Below are 13473 nucleotides of genomic sequence, written 5' to 3' on the forward strand. Positions count from 1 at the left end.
CAGAGGATATGTCTCCTACTTCCTGGTTTACCAATAAGTAGTTTGACTCAACAGTGCCTTGAGGATTCTGGACACAAAGGGTTAAAGGTTCTCTTAATGAACGTGAGTAGAAAAAAAGAACAAGCTTGGATTGGAGTGTAGCCTTTGATTCAAATGCGATCATGCAAAGGGGGAAAGGAAGGTGTTTGCAAATCAAAACTGCTGTCCTGCCATTCACCTGGCTCTGGAGACCTGGGGAGGGGGAGAGGGGGCTAGCTGCAATACTGGATTTATATATACTCTGCTGAGCTAAAAAACAGTAAACACCAATGATATATATTTCACGAATCGATGCAACACCTGATGAAGACACATCATGTGTTGAAACGCTTTCAGTTTGTTTCTTGTTTTGTTTCAATAAATAATAAAACATTTTTAAAACAAAACCTAACAGGAATCGGATGCATAATATTAGCGGTCAAGTCTAAAAGAAGAAGAGATTTTTGAGTGTGCAAACTTTTTTTTTTTTTTTTTAAACTCTGCAGAGACATTAATGTATAAAGTGCCTTATGGCCAGCACCTCTTATGGCCAGCACCTCTTATGGCCAGCACCTCTTATGGTCAGCACCTCTTATGGCCAGCACCTCTTATGGTCAGCACCTCTTATGGCCAGCACCTCTTATGGTCAGCACCTCTTATGGCCAGCACCTCTTATGGTCAGCACCTCTTATGGTCAGCACCTCTTATGGCCAGCACCTCTTATGGTCAGCACCTCTTATGGCCAGCACCTCTTATGGCCAGCACCTCTTATGGTCAGCACCTCTTATGGTCAGCACCTCTTTTTGGAAACACAGATGATAGAATCCCTCTGGTCCTCACTTACCACCCGACCAACAGAAAGATACAGACAATTGTGCAAAGAAACTTTACTGTTTTACAACAAGACCGATCTACAGCGCCTATTATCAAGACCCCCTCTTAATGTCATATAGAAGAGACAAGAATATAAGAGATTATGTGGTACACAGTGCTATTCGTCCTTCTGGGGAACCTCTGAAAGGCACATATCCATGTACTAGACCACAATGTAATACCTGTAAATACATTCATTCTGAAACAGAGATTAGAGGCATTAAATCTTCATTCAACATTCATGAACATTTTACATGTACCTCTAAAAGAATAGTCTACTGCATGATCTGCAAGAAATGCAACACATTGTATATTGGGGAAACTTCTATATTCTAATATAGTTTGGAAACACTTGCAGATTCTACTTAATTTTGAAAACATTGAAAACAAGTATTCCTTAAGGCCCCAGTTGTAGCACTCAAAAGAGAAGCTAATTTAGGTGATTTAGTTCACAGTAAACATAAAAGAATAATTGACAGAATAGGTTCTACAGATAGTTTCACTAGTACATGTAAAGTGTGTAAATACATGGACAAAAGTAAAAATATAATTAAACATAAGAACACCACATATCCACTAAAAACTAATACCTACTGTAAAAATAACAATGTTGTTTATGGAATAGCCTGTGAAAAATGTGATGAAATAAAATATGTTGGAGAGACTGGAACAACTTTATATAAAATAATTCAGAACCACTTTTCATTAATTAGAAATAAAAAAAATGAATGAACCAATAGTACAGCACTTCACCAGTCAAGGACATGACATAAATGATGTAAATAAAGTTTGTAGTATTATTAGAAACAATAAAAAGTATTTGTCATGCCATTAAAAGCTTACAAATACATCCAATGGTTTGATTCAAACACATGCTCCCTTGAGAAAGATATGTACAATATATCGAAACGTTGGGCAGCTGGCTTTTTGAGCTTTCATATATATATACAGTGCCTTGCGAAAGTATTCGGCCCCCTTGAACTTTGCGACCTTTTGCCACATTTCAGGCTTCAAACATAAAGATATGAAACTGTAATTTTTTGTGAAGAATCAACAACAAGTGGGACACAATCATGAAGTGGAACGAAATTTATTGGATATTTCAAACTTTTTTAACAAATAAAAAACTGAAAAATTGGGCGTGCAAAATTATTCAGCCCCTTTACTTTCAGTGCAGCAAACTCTCTCCAGAAGTTCAGTGAGGATCTCTGAATGATCCAATGTTCTAACCTAAATGACTAATTATGATAAATAGAATCCACCTGTGTGTAATCAAGTCTCCGTATAAATGCACCTGCACTGTGATAGTCTCAGAGGTCCGTTTAAAGCGCAGAGAGCATCATGAAGAACAAGGAACACAGGTCCGAGATACTGTTGTGGAGAAGTTTAAAGCCGGATTTGGATACAAAAAGATTTCCCAAGCTTTAAACATCCCAAGGAGCACTGTGCAAGCGATAATATTGAAATGGAAGGAGTATCAGACCACTACAAATCTACCAAGACCCGGCCGTCCCTCTAAACTTTCAGCTCATACAAGGAGAAGACTGATCAGAGATGCAGCCAAGAGGCCCATGATCACTCTGGATGAACTGCAGAGATCTACAGCTGAGGTGGGAGACTCTGTCCATAGGACAACAATCAGTCGTATACTGCACAAATCTGGCCTTTATGGAAGAGTGGCAAGAAGAAAGCCATTTCTTAAAGATATCCATAAAAAGTGTCATTTACAGTTTGCCACAAGCCACCTGGGAGACACACCAAACATGTGGAAGAAGGTGCTCTGGTCAGATGAAACCAAAATCGAACTTTTTGGCAACAATGCAAAACGTTATGTTTGGCGTAAAAGCAACACAGCTCATCACCCTGAACACACCATCCCCACTGTCAAACATGGTGGTGGCAGCATCATGGTTTGGGCCTGCTTTTCTTCAGCAGGGACAGGGAAGATGGTTAAAATTGATGAGAAGATGGATGGAGCCAAATACAGGACCATTCTGGAAGAAAACCTGATGGAGTCTGCAAAAGACCTGAGACTGGGACGGAGATTTGTCTTCCAACAAGACAATGATCCAAAACATAAAGCAAAATCTACAATGGAATGGTTCACAAATAAACATATCCAGGTGTTAGAATGGCCAAGTCAAAGTCCAGACCTGAATCCAATCGAGAATCTGTGGAAAGAACTGAAAACTGCTGTTCACAAATGCTCTCCATCCAACCTCACTGAGCTCGAGCTGTTTTGCAAGGAGGAATGGGCAAAAATTTCAGTCTCTCGATGTGCAAAACTGATAGAGACATACCCCAAGCGACTTACAGCTGTAATCGCAGCAAAAGGTGGCGCTACAAAGTATTAATTTAAGGGGGCTGAATAATTTTGCACGCCCAATTTTTCAGTTTTTTATTTGTTAAAAAAGTTTGAAATATCCAATAAATTTCGTTCCACTTCATGATTGTGTCCCACTTGTTGTTGATTCTTCACAAAAAATTACAGTTTCATATCTTTATGTTTGAAGCCTGAAATGTGGCAAAAGGTCGCAAAGTTCAAGGGGGCCGAATACTTTCGCAAGGCACTGTATATATATATATATATATATATATATATATATATATATATATATATATATATATATATATATATATATATGAATCTAAGTAAGTAGAAATCCGATATAGCTAATTAGTGACTGACCAATAAAGCAGAGAGCTCACCTGTCAGGGTGCAGCTGTCCAAAGGGTCCCTGCCTCCTGCCAGAGTTTATAAATGAAAGGAAGGGGACCCTTTCTGAGTGCTGCACCCCAATACTGCCGGCTGATCAGTCACTAACTTGATACAAAGAAATGTTTAAAATACATTTGTGTGAAACACACATTTATAGTATTGGATTTTATGCAGGGACAATACTTTGGATTTCTGTGCCTTTAACGGACAGGTTTGTTAAGCACATCCCCTTTTTAAATGAACTAATTACTTGCAATGTGCATCATTGCTGGTGTCTGTGTATAATCCTGTGATTGTGATGATAATGCGTGCCTGTCACAAGCCAGAGGGCGTGTCTCCTGCCTCCTGCCTCCTGTCCATTCTCAATATGGAAAGCGGGATGATGTCATATTGTCACTTTCACCATCAACACTGGAGAGGAGAACACCTTGGGATCTCTTGGACTAGCTGGTAAGGTGGTAAGGAAACCTCTCAATATAATCTCTTATTGCTCTATACCGTAGAATATCGTAACCACAGAACTGTAAAGAATGAAGAAATATCTGACGGCATGTTTTATGGTTTTTTTTTTTTTAATATATTTATATATATATATTGACGGATATACAGTATGTCCTGGAAAATTGGACCAACTTTGTCTTGCTTCTTTTTATTAGTACAGTATATATGTTATTTTAAAAAATAATAATACTAAAGAAGATGCACTTTAAAACAAATCTGTAAGAAGTTAAAACACGCAACAGATTTTAAACCCATTCGAATATTTTGTATTTAATATTTATATACTTTACTCTTTACAGTCTTTTTCATTATTATTCTTTTGTGTGTGTTGGGTGCGGCCGAATATATTCTCAAACAATTAAAAACAGTGGAATATGTTTGAAGTCTCCTGCACAAGATGTAAGTTTAATTCTTAAATACGTGGTTTCAGTGTGTTCTTAAAGTCCAAATGTCACATAGAAAATCATTTTTTGGCTTTGGGGTCGTACTTGGTTTACTTTCACAATGAGCAAGAAATTAAATCTCCATGATCAATTTTAGAGCACTGAGAGATGCAAAACTATCAATAATTCCGGAAAATACCGAAAACGCACCGGAGATGCACGAAGTTGGCGTGCATCACTAGGGGAACACATCCCAGAACAGCTGTGAGATATACATAGCTTCAGACTGTGAAAGCGATCATTACGAATTTCTCCGACGTTTTGAGTAGTCTGTATTACAGTAAGCACAGTGGGAGTGTGGTGTGTAATGAAAGAAATTGTGAGGAGGAAGAATAAGCGGTTTGAGGCCCGATTCGAACTGTTTTGAACCTCAAGCAGGAGAAAATAACCACGCAGGCATGAGGAATGCGAGCGACACGCCCCCTTGTCTGCAGGTCGGCAATTCTGAGTGCTGTTCTTGTATTGGTAACCCCGGCTAGCAGTCCATTTATGGCAATAAAAAAGTGTATTTCTATATTTTGGTTTGTTGTACCATTTATATCTTGCAAACAGTGTTTACCGTTTCCCATCCACTTCAATAATAAAGCATTGTTATATTACAGGGCCGAGATGACTTGCATAGTCACGTATAGCTCTTCAACTTCATTCATGAAATAAACACTTATGCTTTCCCTGATTTAGTGAAATTAAACAGTCCTAACCTCCTTGTGAACCGCACGTAATTATTATTATTTCTTGGCAGACGCCCTTACCCAGTAATATGCATATGAACATTACCTTAAAATCTGAAAAAAACAAATGCAACACTTGCAGTGAACTGATTATGCGCAGTGGATAGCCTAGTGAGCACTAGTGCACAGGGTAAGAATATATATATATATATATATATATATATATATATATATATATATATATATATATATATATAAATTATGGTAATCAGTTTTATATCTGTATGAAGTGTCTTATAGATGCAGCTATTTAAAAATGTATTTCTGATATACAAGTAAACGGTACGAAATTGTTTAATTAAGGCTGGTTAAAAAAAAAAAAAAGTATTGCGGTTTTTAAATGGTTGCGCTGTTGTCAGGGGAAAATGAATCAATGGTCGCTTGATAATTGTCTTTGTGAATAGCTGTCTTTGTAAATGTAGTGTAGTTTAATATTTGTATTAAGTTTTTAATATGAAACAAGGATAGTTTTAAAATGAATACTTTTTTCTAGTACAAATATATTACATAAATAAACTCTGATATTATTATTATTATTATTATTATTATTATTATTATTATTATTCGGTCATAAATGCAGGACACAGCCGCGCCGATATTTCTATCTAGTGGACAGACTCCACTTTCTCTAATGGGTTTAATTATTTGATTTTCTATATTGGTTGTTATTTTGAGAAAGCAGGGGGAGGCAAATAGAAAATCGAGCATTTAACATGTTCGCACGGAAGTGATTAATAAGAAGTGGTATTGTTAACACTTGTTGTTTTTCTTATATTCACATGAAAAAAAACTTGGATATGATGTGTATTTTGACTGGCATTGTTTTTTTTGTTATTATTTTTAAATATTTTATTTATTTTATTAACTTATTCGGCTGGTGAGTGACGCAGTTTCCGTTCAAATCGCATTTTCTCTAGATTAGGGTTTTAATATTTGCGTTTCTATAGAGGTTGCTGTTTTGAAGAAACTGGAGGAACACAAATAGAAAAGCAGACATTTAATATGTTCGCATAAACTTACACATTATTATTATTATTATTATTTATTTCTTAGCAGACGCCCTTATCCAGGGCGACTTACAATTGTTACAAGATTTCATATTATGCAGATATCACATTATTTTTACATACAATTACCCATTTATACAGTTGGGTTTTTACTGGAGCAATCTAGGTAAAGTACCTTTCTCAAGGGTACAACAGCAGTGTCCCCCACTGGGGATTGAACCCACAACCCTCCGGTCAAGAGTCCAGAGCCCTAACCACTACTCCACACTGCTGCCCTACACATGGATGTGATGTATTATTATTATTATTATTATTATTATTATTATTATTATTATTATTATTATTATTATTATTATTATTATTATTATTATTATTGCCAGAAAGTGGCACATCGTCAGAACGCACCAAAACTTGACCCGTGTAACGTCAGAAAATGGTACGCTGTCAATCTGTGATTGGCTACTGCACAAATCACTACATACAAGTGAAACTGTAGTTCACCCACACAGTCGTATATGTTTACAATGTTAGATAACCCAGCGTGTTGTTCGTCAGTTAGTCACATTTGCTGAATTGGGGCACCTCGACTCTGCTATATAATCAATTGATATATTTATCATTGATGCACATGAAACACACATTCATGTATTTGGACTTCTATCTCCGGCACAATGTCGTTAGACGCGGTATCGATGGGCACTGAATCATTTGGAGTTTGCAGTGTGGAGTAGTGGTTAGGGCTCTGGACTCTTGACCAGAAGGTTGTTGGTTCAATCCCCAGTGAGGGACACTGCTGCTGTATCCTTGAGCAAGGTACTTTAGATTGCTCCAGTAAAAACCCAGCTGTATAAATGGGTAATTGTATGTATAAATAATGTGATATCTTGTAACAATTGTAAGTCGGCTAAGAAAATAAGTAATAATCATGGGTTATTCTTACTGTCCTTTAGGAAATACAATCCTGAGTGACGGAGCTCATCAGAGACAACAGCAATGTGCAGCCTGGCTTTCCTCATCGTGTCCGGTGAGTTTCACTGTGCTGTACTCATCACTATCATTCAGATGATCACATTTAATAGACTGATTCTGCTAGTTGTGTAAGAAAGTATTCTTGATTCAGAAGAGCTCCACAACATGAAGGAATGGGTCTCTCAGGCAGTGGCGGCGCCAGGCTCTCCCCGGCGAGGGAGCTGAGGAGGTCGAGGCAAACATTTTAGGGGGCTACACTGCACGATATGTTTCCATATGTCTCACAAAACTTCAGTATTATGGTGGAATATAATGCAGATTAAGTGCCTAATAATAATAATAATAATAATAATAATAATAATAATAAATAAATAAACAGACACCTTTAGCCAACACATTTTACAAGTGTTACTGTATGAAGTAAGTGCCGTTGTAACAGGCCCGAGGATGGGTGCAAACCGGCGACCCCCCGCGCCTCAAGAGAACGTCCAATCGCTCCAATGTGAATGTGGTCAGAGCAAACGATCCAATATAAAAAAAATAGGTGTTGTCGGCTGGTTTGGACAATCAACCCTGGTGCGGATCTATTATTTTTGCCCTGTGTGAATGCTAACCTGTCTGGCGGCGGATCGTTTGTTATCACTCCACCCCCGGCACACGCAGCGTGTATGATCATATTTATTTAAACACTTTAGTCTTCATCCACTGAGAAGTTTCTGCTAGCTCTGGAAACCAGATTCTTTTTGGTAATAAGTTTGATGCTAATAGAAGTCCTAGTCCTCCATTTGATATTATTATTTTGAATTGAGTTTTTAAGCATACAGATTTAAAAGCAGAGCGAGCAGATTGTAAATAGATACATGTGTGCTGTTTGTTTAAGTCTGGTTTGGTACACAGTTATATACAAAGTTGCAATTTTCAACTATGGTATTCTTGCTTAATTGCTACATTGTATTGCTGCGTGTTACAATTATACAAAAGCGTTGCAAAGAAGAAAAATCCTACAGACAGTGCAACGTAACAAAACCAGTCAATTTCTTTGATAGAAAAGCTTGTCGCCTTTTGAATTGTTTCTTTCGTGTCACTTTTACTGCCCACTTATGTCGCACATTGATACAATGTTGAAATAAAACCTTAAACACAAATGACAGACATAACAAAATAATGCCAAACGTCATTGTTATTCGCCATTATCGACACATATCGAGAAATGCAGTGCAGCATAAAAATCAATTTGGCATTCAATGCCCCCCGTGTGAACCACAATGCAAAAGAGCCGGAGTCGTTTGGAGGCGTGGCTCAGAGCTTTTAACGTCATCTCATCACACCGACACAGGATCTGTAACAGGAGTGTATCACACAACACTGCACGTTACACTGGAATACAATAAGAGGTCACGAAGTGAACAAACAACTGGAACATTGATAGATTATATAGAAACGTTTAAGCCAGGGCTAGAAGTTGAAATAATTCGAAACGTTAGAAACTCTCAGGCTACAAAACTGTTGCAACACCATTCATTTTAAAAAGTCTCTTTCAAATCATTCAAATCAGGACCTCTTTTACAGGACATTTTAGATGCTTTATTGCCTGAATGGATCCTGTCACTAAAACGCTCCCCATTGTATTATCCAGTGGTCTGAAGATTTTGACTCCTGTTGTGTTTTTGTTGTTGTAGCCTGCACCTTGATCGGGGGTCTCTCAGTCTGCTGCCCTCAAAGAAGATACCACGTCGTCAGAGATGTAATGACCTGGGACCAAGCTCGCCAACACTGTCAAAGTAATTTCACTGATCTGGTTAGCGTTCCCAGTGAAGAGGAAATGAAGGCAGTCAAGGCACTGACGTACAAGATCACAGATTACTCGTTTTGGCTGGGTCTACATAAAAACACAGTAAACTTGTCTTGGGAATGGTCAACAGGCGAGGCCTTTCAATACAAAAACTGGGCGAGTAAGGAACCAGCTGCTAACGGAGAGTGTGGAGCCATAAATCCCAATGGATTTTGGGAAACCAGACCTTGTGATGACCTTGTGAGGTTCATCTGTTTGGCAGGTACGGAGAACTGCTTTGCCTTATATTTTTATGATGATTACAGCCTGTAATTTAACATCAAGATGTTCAATAAAGCGATTCTTCCAAACAGTCCTTTTGTGACTTCTTGAAGTAGAATGCAGGGACGCGTCATTGAAATATCTGGATGGAACCATCAGTACGTTTAGTGCATTGATACTGGAGTTTTGAAAAAAAAAATACCATTAAGAAAAAAACTAAATGTATGTTTAAAATAAAGTGCGCTATTGTAATATGTAGTTTGTGTGCTGCTAGTATTCTGTTATAAATCAGAAAAACTAAACATGTTCACAGGAACCACTATTAAACATTACTTCAGAACATTACTTCAGAATTGCTCAGTGCATAGTATGACATCTTTACACAGAATATGATGGACTATGATTGTGACAACTGGTTGATCGATTTATTTTAAATGATTTATAATAATATTATTATTATTATTATTTATTTCTTAGCAGACGCCCTTATCCAGGGCGACTTACAATTGTTACAAGATATCACATTATACATTATTTCACATTATACAGATATCACATTATTTTACATACAATTACCCATTTACACAGTGGGGTTTTTACTGGAGCAATTTAGGTAAAGTACATTGCTCAAGGGTACAACAGCAGTGTCCCCCACTGGGGATTGAACTCACAACCCTGCGGTCAAGAGTCCAGAGCCCTAACCACTACTCCACACTGCTGCCCCAATAATAATAATAATAATAATAATAATAATAATAATAATAATAATAATAATAATAATTATTATTATTATTATTATTATTATTATTATTATTATTATTATTATTATTATTATTATTATTATTATTATTACAGTCCTGTTACACTGTGTTTCTCTGCAGGACCTTCTGCGCAGTGCGGTCAGAGGGAGTACTTCCTGGTTAACACTGTGAAGAATGCGGACGAAGCCAGAGAACACTGCAGATCTCTGTACACAGACCTGGTGAGCATCACAAGCCAAGACGTGCTCCTGGATATCGAACAGCTGATGAACAAAGACACTTCCAATACCGACTACTGGATAGGACTGAGGAGGGACGGTGGGTCTTGGGGCTGGGGAAATGGGGAAACCTTCAGCTACAGCAACTGGGGAGATACACGGAGCACTTCAGACTGTGTGACGCTCAAGACCTCTCAATTGAATTTTGGGGCATGGCAGATGAACAACTGCAATGACAACAACAAGTTCATCTGTTACAAAGGCAAGTCGCTTCTGAGTTATAGAGGCACTTTAGATCAGCTACCTGCTCAGAATGTTTCAATTCTTACCTGCTTATTATCCTATTATGAGGTATGTGATTTTTTTCCCATAGATATACAGGACACCACCACTGTTCAGTTTGACTCTTCCCCAACAGAAGATGGAAAACAACAATCCCAGCATCCTTCCACGATGGCCAGCCCCTCTCCTGCTGCAGCAGCGGGTGGGTACAGAGTCAAATGGCTGGTGTACGGTCAGGGATATATGGAAATAATAACTTATATAATGCAGCAAAACCATGTAATGCCTCATAGGTCGAGTAGGATCTTAAAATAAATTCCATATCTTACTGGAATAGAATGTAAAGAGGTAAAACCCGGAGTGATAGGATCATATTCACACTCCTTGAGAAGGTATTAGGACCCCACATCCTGTCAGTAGTAACTACACAATGCACAGCACAGTGCGGTAATTAAGAGGTTGGTTGATTCTTTCTATGTGATCTTTTCCACAGATCCACAGGACACCACCACTGTTCAGTCTGACTCTCAGAACTCTCCAACCACCGGGCCAGCCGCTTCCCAAACACCAGATGGAGGAGAACAATCCCAGCAGCCTTCCACGATGGGTGGCACCTCTCCTCGAGCCAGCTCCCCTGGGCACTCCAGCTCCTGGCTCCCTGGCACTTCACCCGCAGTAACAGGTGGGTACCGTGTCGTAGGGTGCAGTGAAACCAGACCCTAGTAGCCTAAACCGACCAATAATCTGAACCACACAGCTCTCATAATGAAATGCAGACTGAAGCAGGATTCCAACAAAACTGCATTTGGATGGGTTGTATTAGTGGCTGTATTCATTATTAGTTTTATTTGTTATTATCATTGTTATATTTTTTTACCAGTCACTCCAATCCCTGAGGAGCTCCACCTGATCTCTGACAGTATGGTCTGGCCGGAGGCTTGGCAGTACTGCAGGGATCACTACACTGACCTAGTGAGCCTCACAAGCCTGGCTGCACAGAACAGAGTGTCGGAGCTCGTCAGGAACAGCACTGCATCGCAATTCTGGATCGGCCTGCACAGAAGCATTGTGTATGATAACTGGTACTGGGTGGCTGGTGAGGATAACAAGGGGCCTGTAAACTACACTAACTGGGCCCCTGGGGAGCCCAACAATCCTTACTATGAGCACTGTGGGGAGATGGTGCTGGGGGAGGATGGGGGGGCTGAGTGGAATGATCTGTGCTGCTATGAAAAGCTCCCCTTTATCTGTTTCAAAGGTTAAAAAAACACATCTAAAAGGTTTTATAGCACTGCTTCTCAAACATTCTATAGTATAAAGTCACTTTAGTCAAAAATAAAAAGCGATTTACAAAAACGTTCTAGAAATATCTAAGTCTAAATTTTATTGTATAAACGTAGCATGCGTGAATAATAAAGCAAAACAAAATCTTGTAACTTGCAATGCCAGAGTCCTGTAGATGATAATAATGTGTAGCAATCTTAAAGGGGCAATAATTACTTAAGAAAAGACTCCTCAATACTGATTGTGAGGAAGTGAGGTGGGGAAGCATTATAGTGTTGCACAGGCTTCAGTGCACAATGTTTGTCTTATGGGGTTCATGGCACAGCGCAACACTAATATGATTCCCCTCCTCACTTCCTCACAATCAGCATTGAGGCGTCTTTTCAGAAGCTGCTGTTCACTTGTTTTTCTTTTAGTTCAGGATACGCAGCTATTTAAAATGCCAGGCTGTAGATAAACTGCTGCATCCTGGTACCTGTTCTGTAGGTCACTGGGTCTGATTGAGGCCGGACCATTGGTGAGAGTTTGAACTGCAATACAAGGACTGATCAGCTACCAGGAAGCAGCAGCAACTTGGTTTAAATAATTATTATTATTATTATTATTATTATTATTATTATTATTATTATTATTATTATTATTATTATTATTATTATTAACGTTTTCTTTTAAATATCTACATTTACAAATTGAAGTATGAATCACAAGCAATGGACCAAAAGATCTTCAACATAAGCAAATGTCCAGTGATCTTATTTCTGGGGATAATAAGATATAAGAACATGGATTTTAAACCTTGGGCAGCATCATATACGATGTATTTTTAAGAGGGAAGTAGAGAGGGTGAAAGGGTCTTTAATATTTTTCTAATTTCTGCTTTTTGCCTTTAAAAAAAAGATTATATAATATTTAAGTAGGTTTTACACATTTAAATAATGCTTACATATTTCAGTAGTATTTAAAACATTTGAACTTGTTAAATTAGTTTTTACATATTTAAGAAGGTGTGTCTGTAGTTGGGTCCTGGATATTGTCATCAGCACCAGTATAACAAAATCAAAAGAAAACTTTTATTTTCCTTGTTTGCACTTTTGTGTTGCTTCATTGAGCTACAGCAGAGCGGGCATTCTTACCCCCCTGCTGCTGCAGGTAGTCGCAGGAGTGTGTCTGTTTAGAGAACATTAGAGTGACAGAAGGAGGGAGGGAGGAAGCTTGTGTGCATGTCTGCCTGCAACTGAAACTACCTGCCTCTAGGGAATATACCCAAACTGGACAGCTAACAGGGCCTGGTTTCTGATGATGCAGATTGCACCTAATGCTACTCTGTGGATGAATGTAGTTAATAGGTACACTGTAATCAAAACAGAAACTTTGTTATATGAGTGAGTCTCTTCTGTCTATGTATATTCTGTATTGCTGAATATATTGATAGTCTGGATTTTTTTGCTGGTATAAAAATAAATACAGATTTAATCTGAATTTGAATTGTCGTTTGTTTGTTTTTCTAATTGTAACAAAACCTGAAATGTATTTCATTGTTAACTAAACATGTTTAGTCCCAGAAAAACAATTGAATGTCACGGTTATCAGTAGCGAGCTGAATACAAGATGTCT

General features: G+C 38.2%; 2 protein-coding genes across 2 annotated transcripts; both read left to right on the top strand.

The window, feature by feature from the left end:
* Positions 1-7251: 7251 nt before the first annotated feature.
* LOC117433782 (macrophage mannose receptor 1-like) lies at positions 7252-10697 on the top strand. The gene is made up of 4 exons (XM_034909611.2): positions 7252-7316; positions 8941-9315; positions 10196-10555; positions 10675-10697. The coding sequence occupies exons 1-4, from the start codon at positions 7286-7288 to the stop codon at positions 10695-10697; spliced, it is 789 nt and encodes a 262-aa protein (XP_034765502.2). The 5' UTR covers positions 7252-7285.
* LOC117433684 (E-selectin-like) lies at positions 10681-13297 on the top strand. Its single transcript, XM_034056115.3, has 3 exons — positions 10681-10777; positions 11069-11257; positions 11456-13297. Exons 1-3 carry the CDS (start codon positions 10747-10749, stop codon positions 11836-11838), a joined length of 603 nt encoding a protein of 200 aa, XP_033912006.1. The 5' UTR covers positions 10681-10746; the 3' UTR covers positions 11839-13297.
* Positions 13298-13473: the final 176 nt, after the last annotated feature.

The sequence above is a fragment of the Acipenser ruthenus genome, chromosome 38, assembly GCF_902713425.1.
Source record: "Acipenser ruthenus chromosome 38, fAciRut3.2 maternal haplotype, whole genome shotgun sequence".
Classification (NCBI taxonomy): Eukaryota; Metazoa; Chordata; class Actinopteri; order Acipenseriformes; family Acipenseridae; genus Acipenser; species Acipenser ruthenus.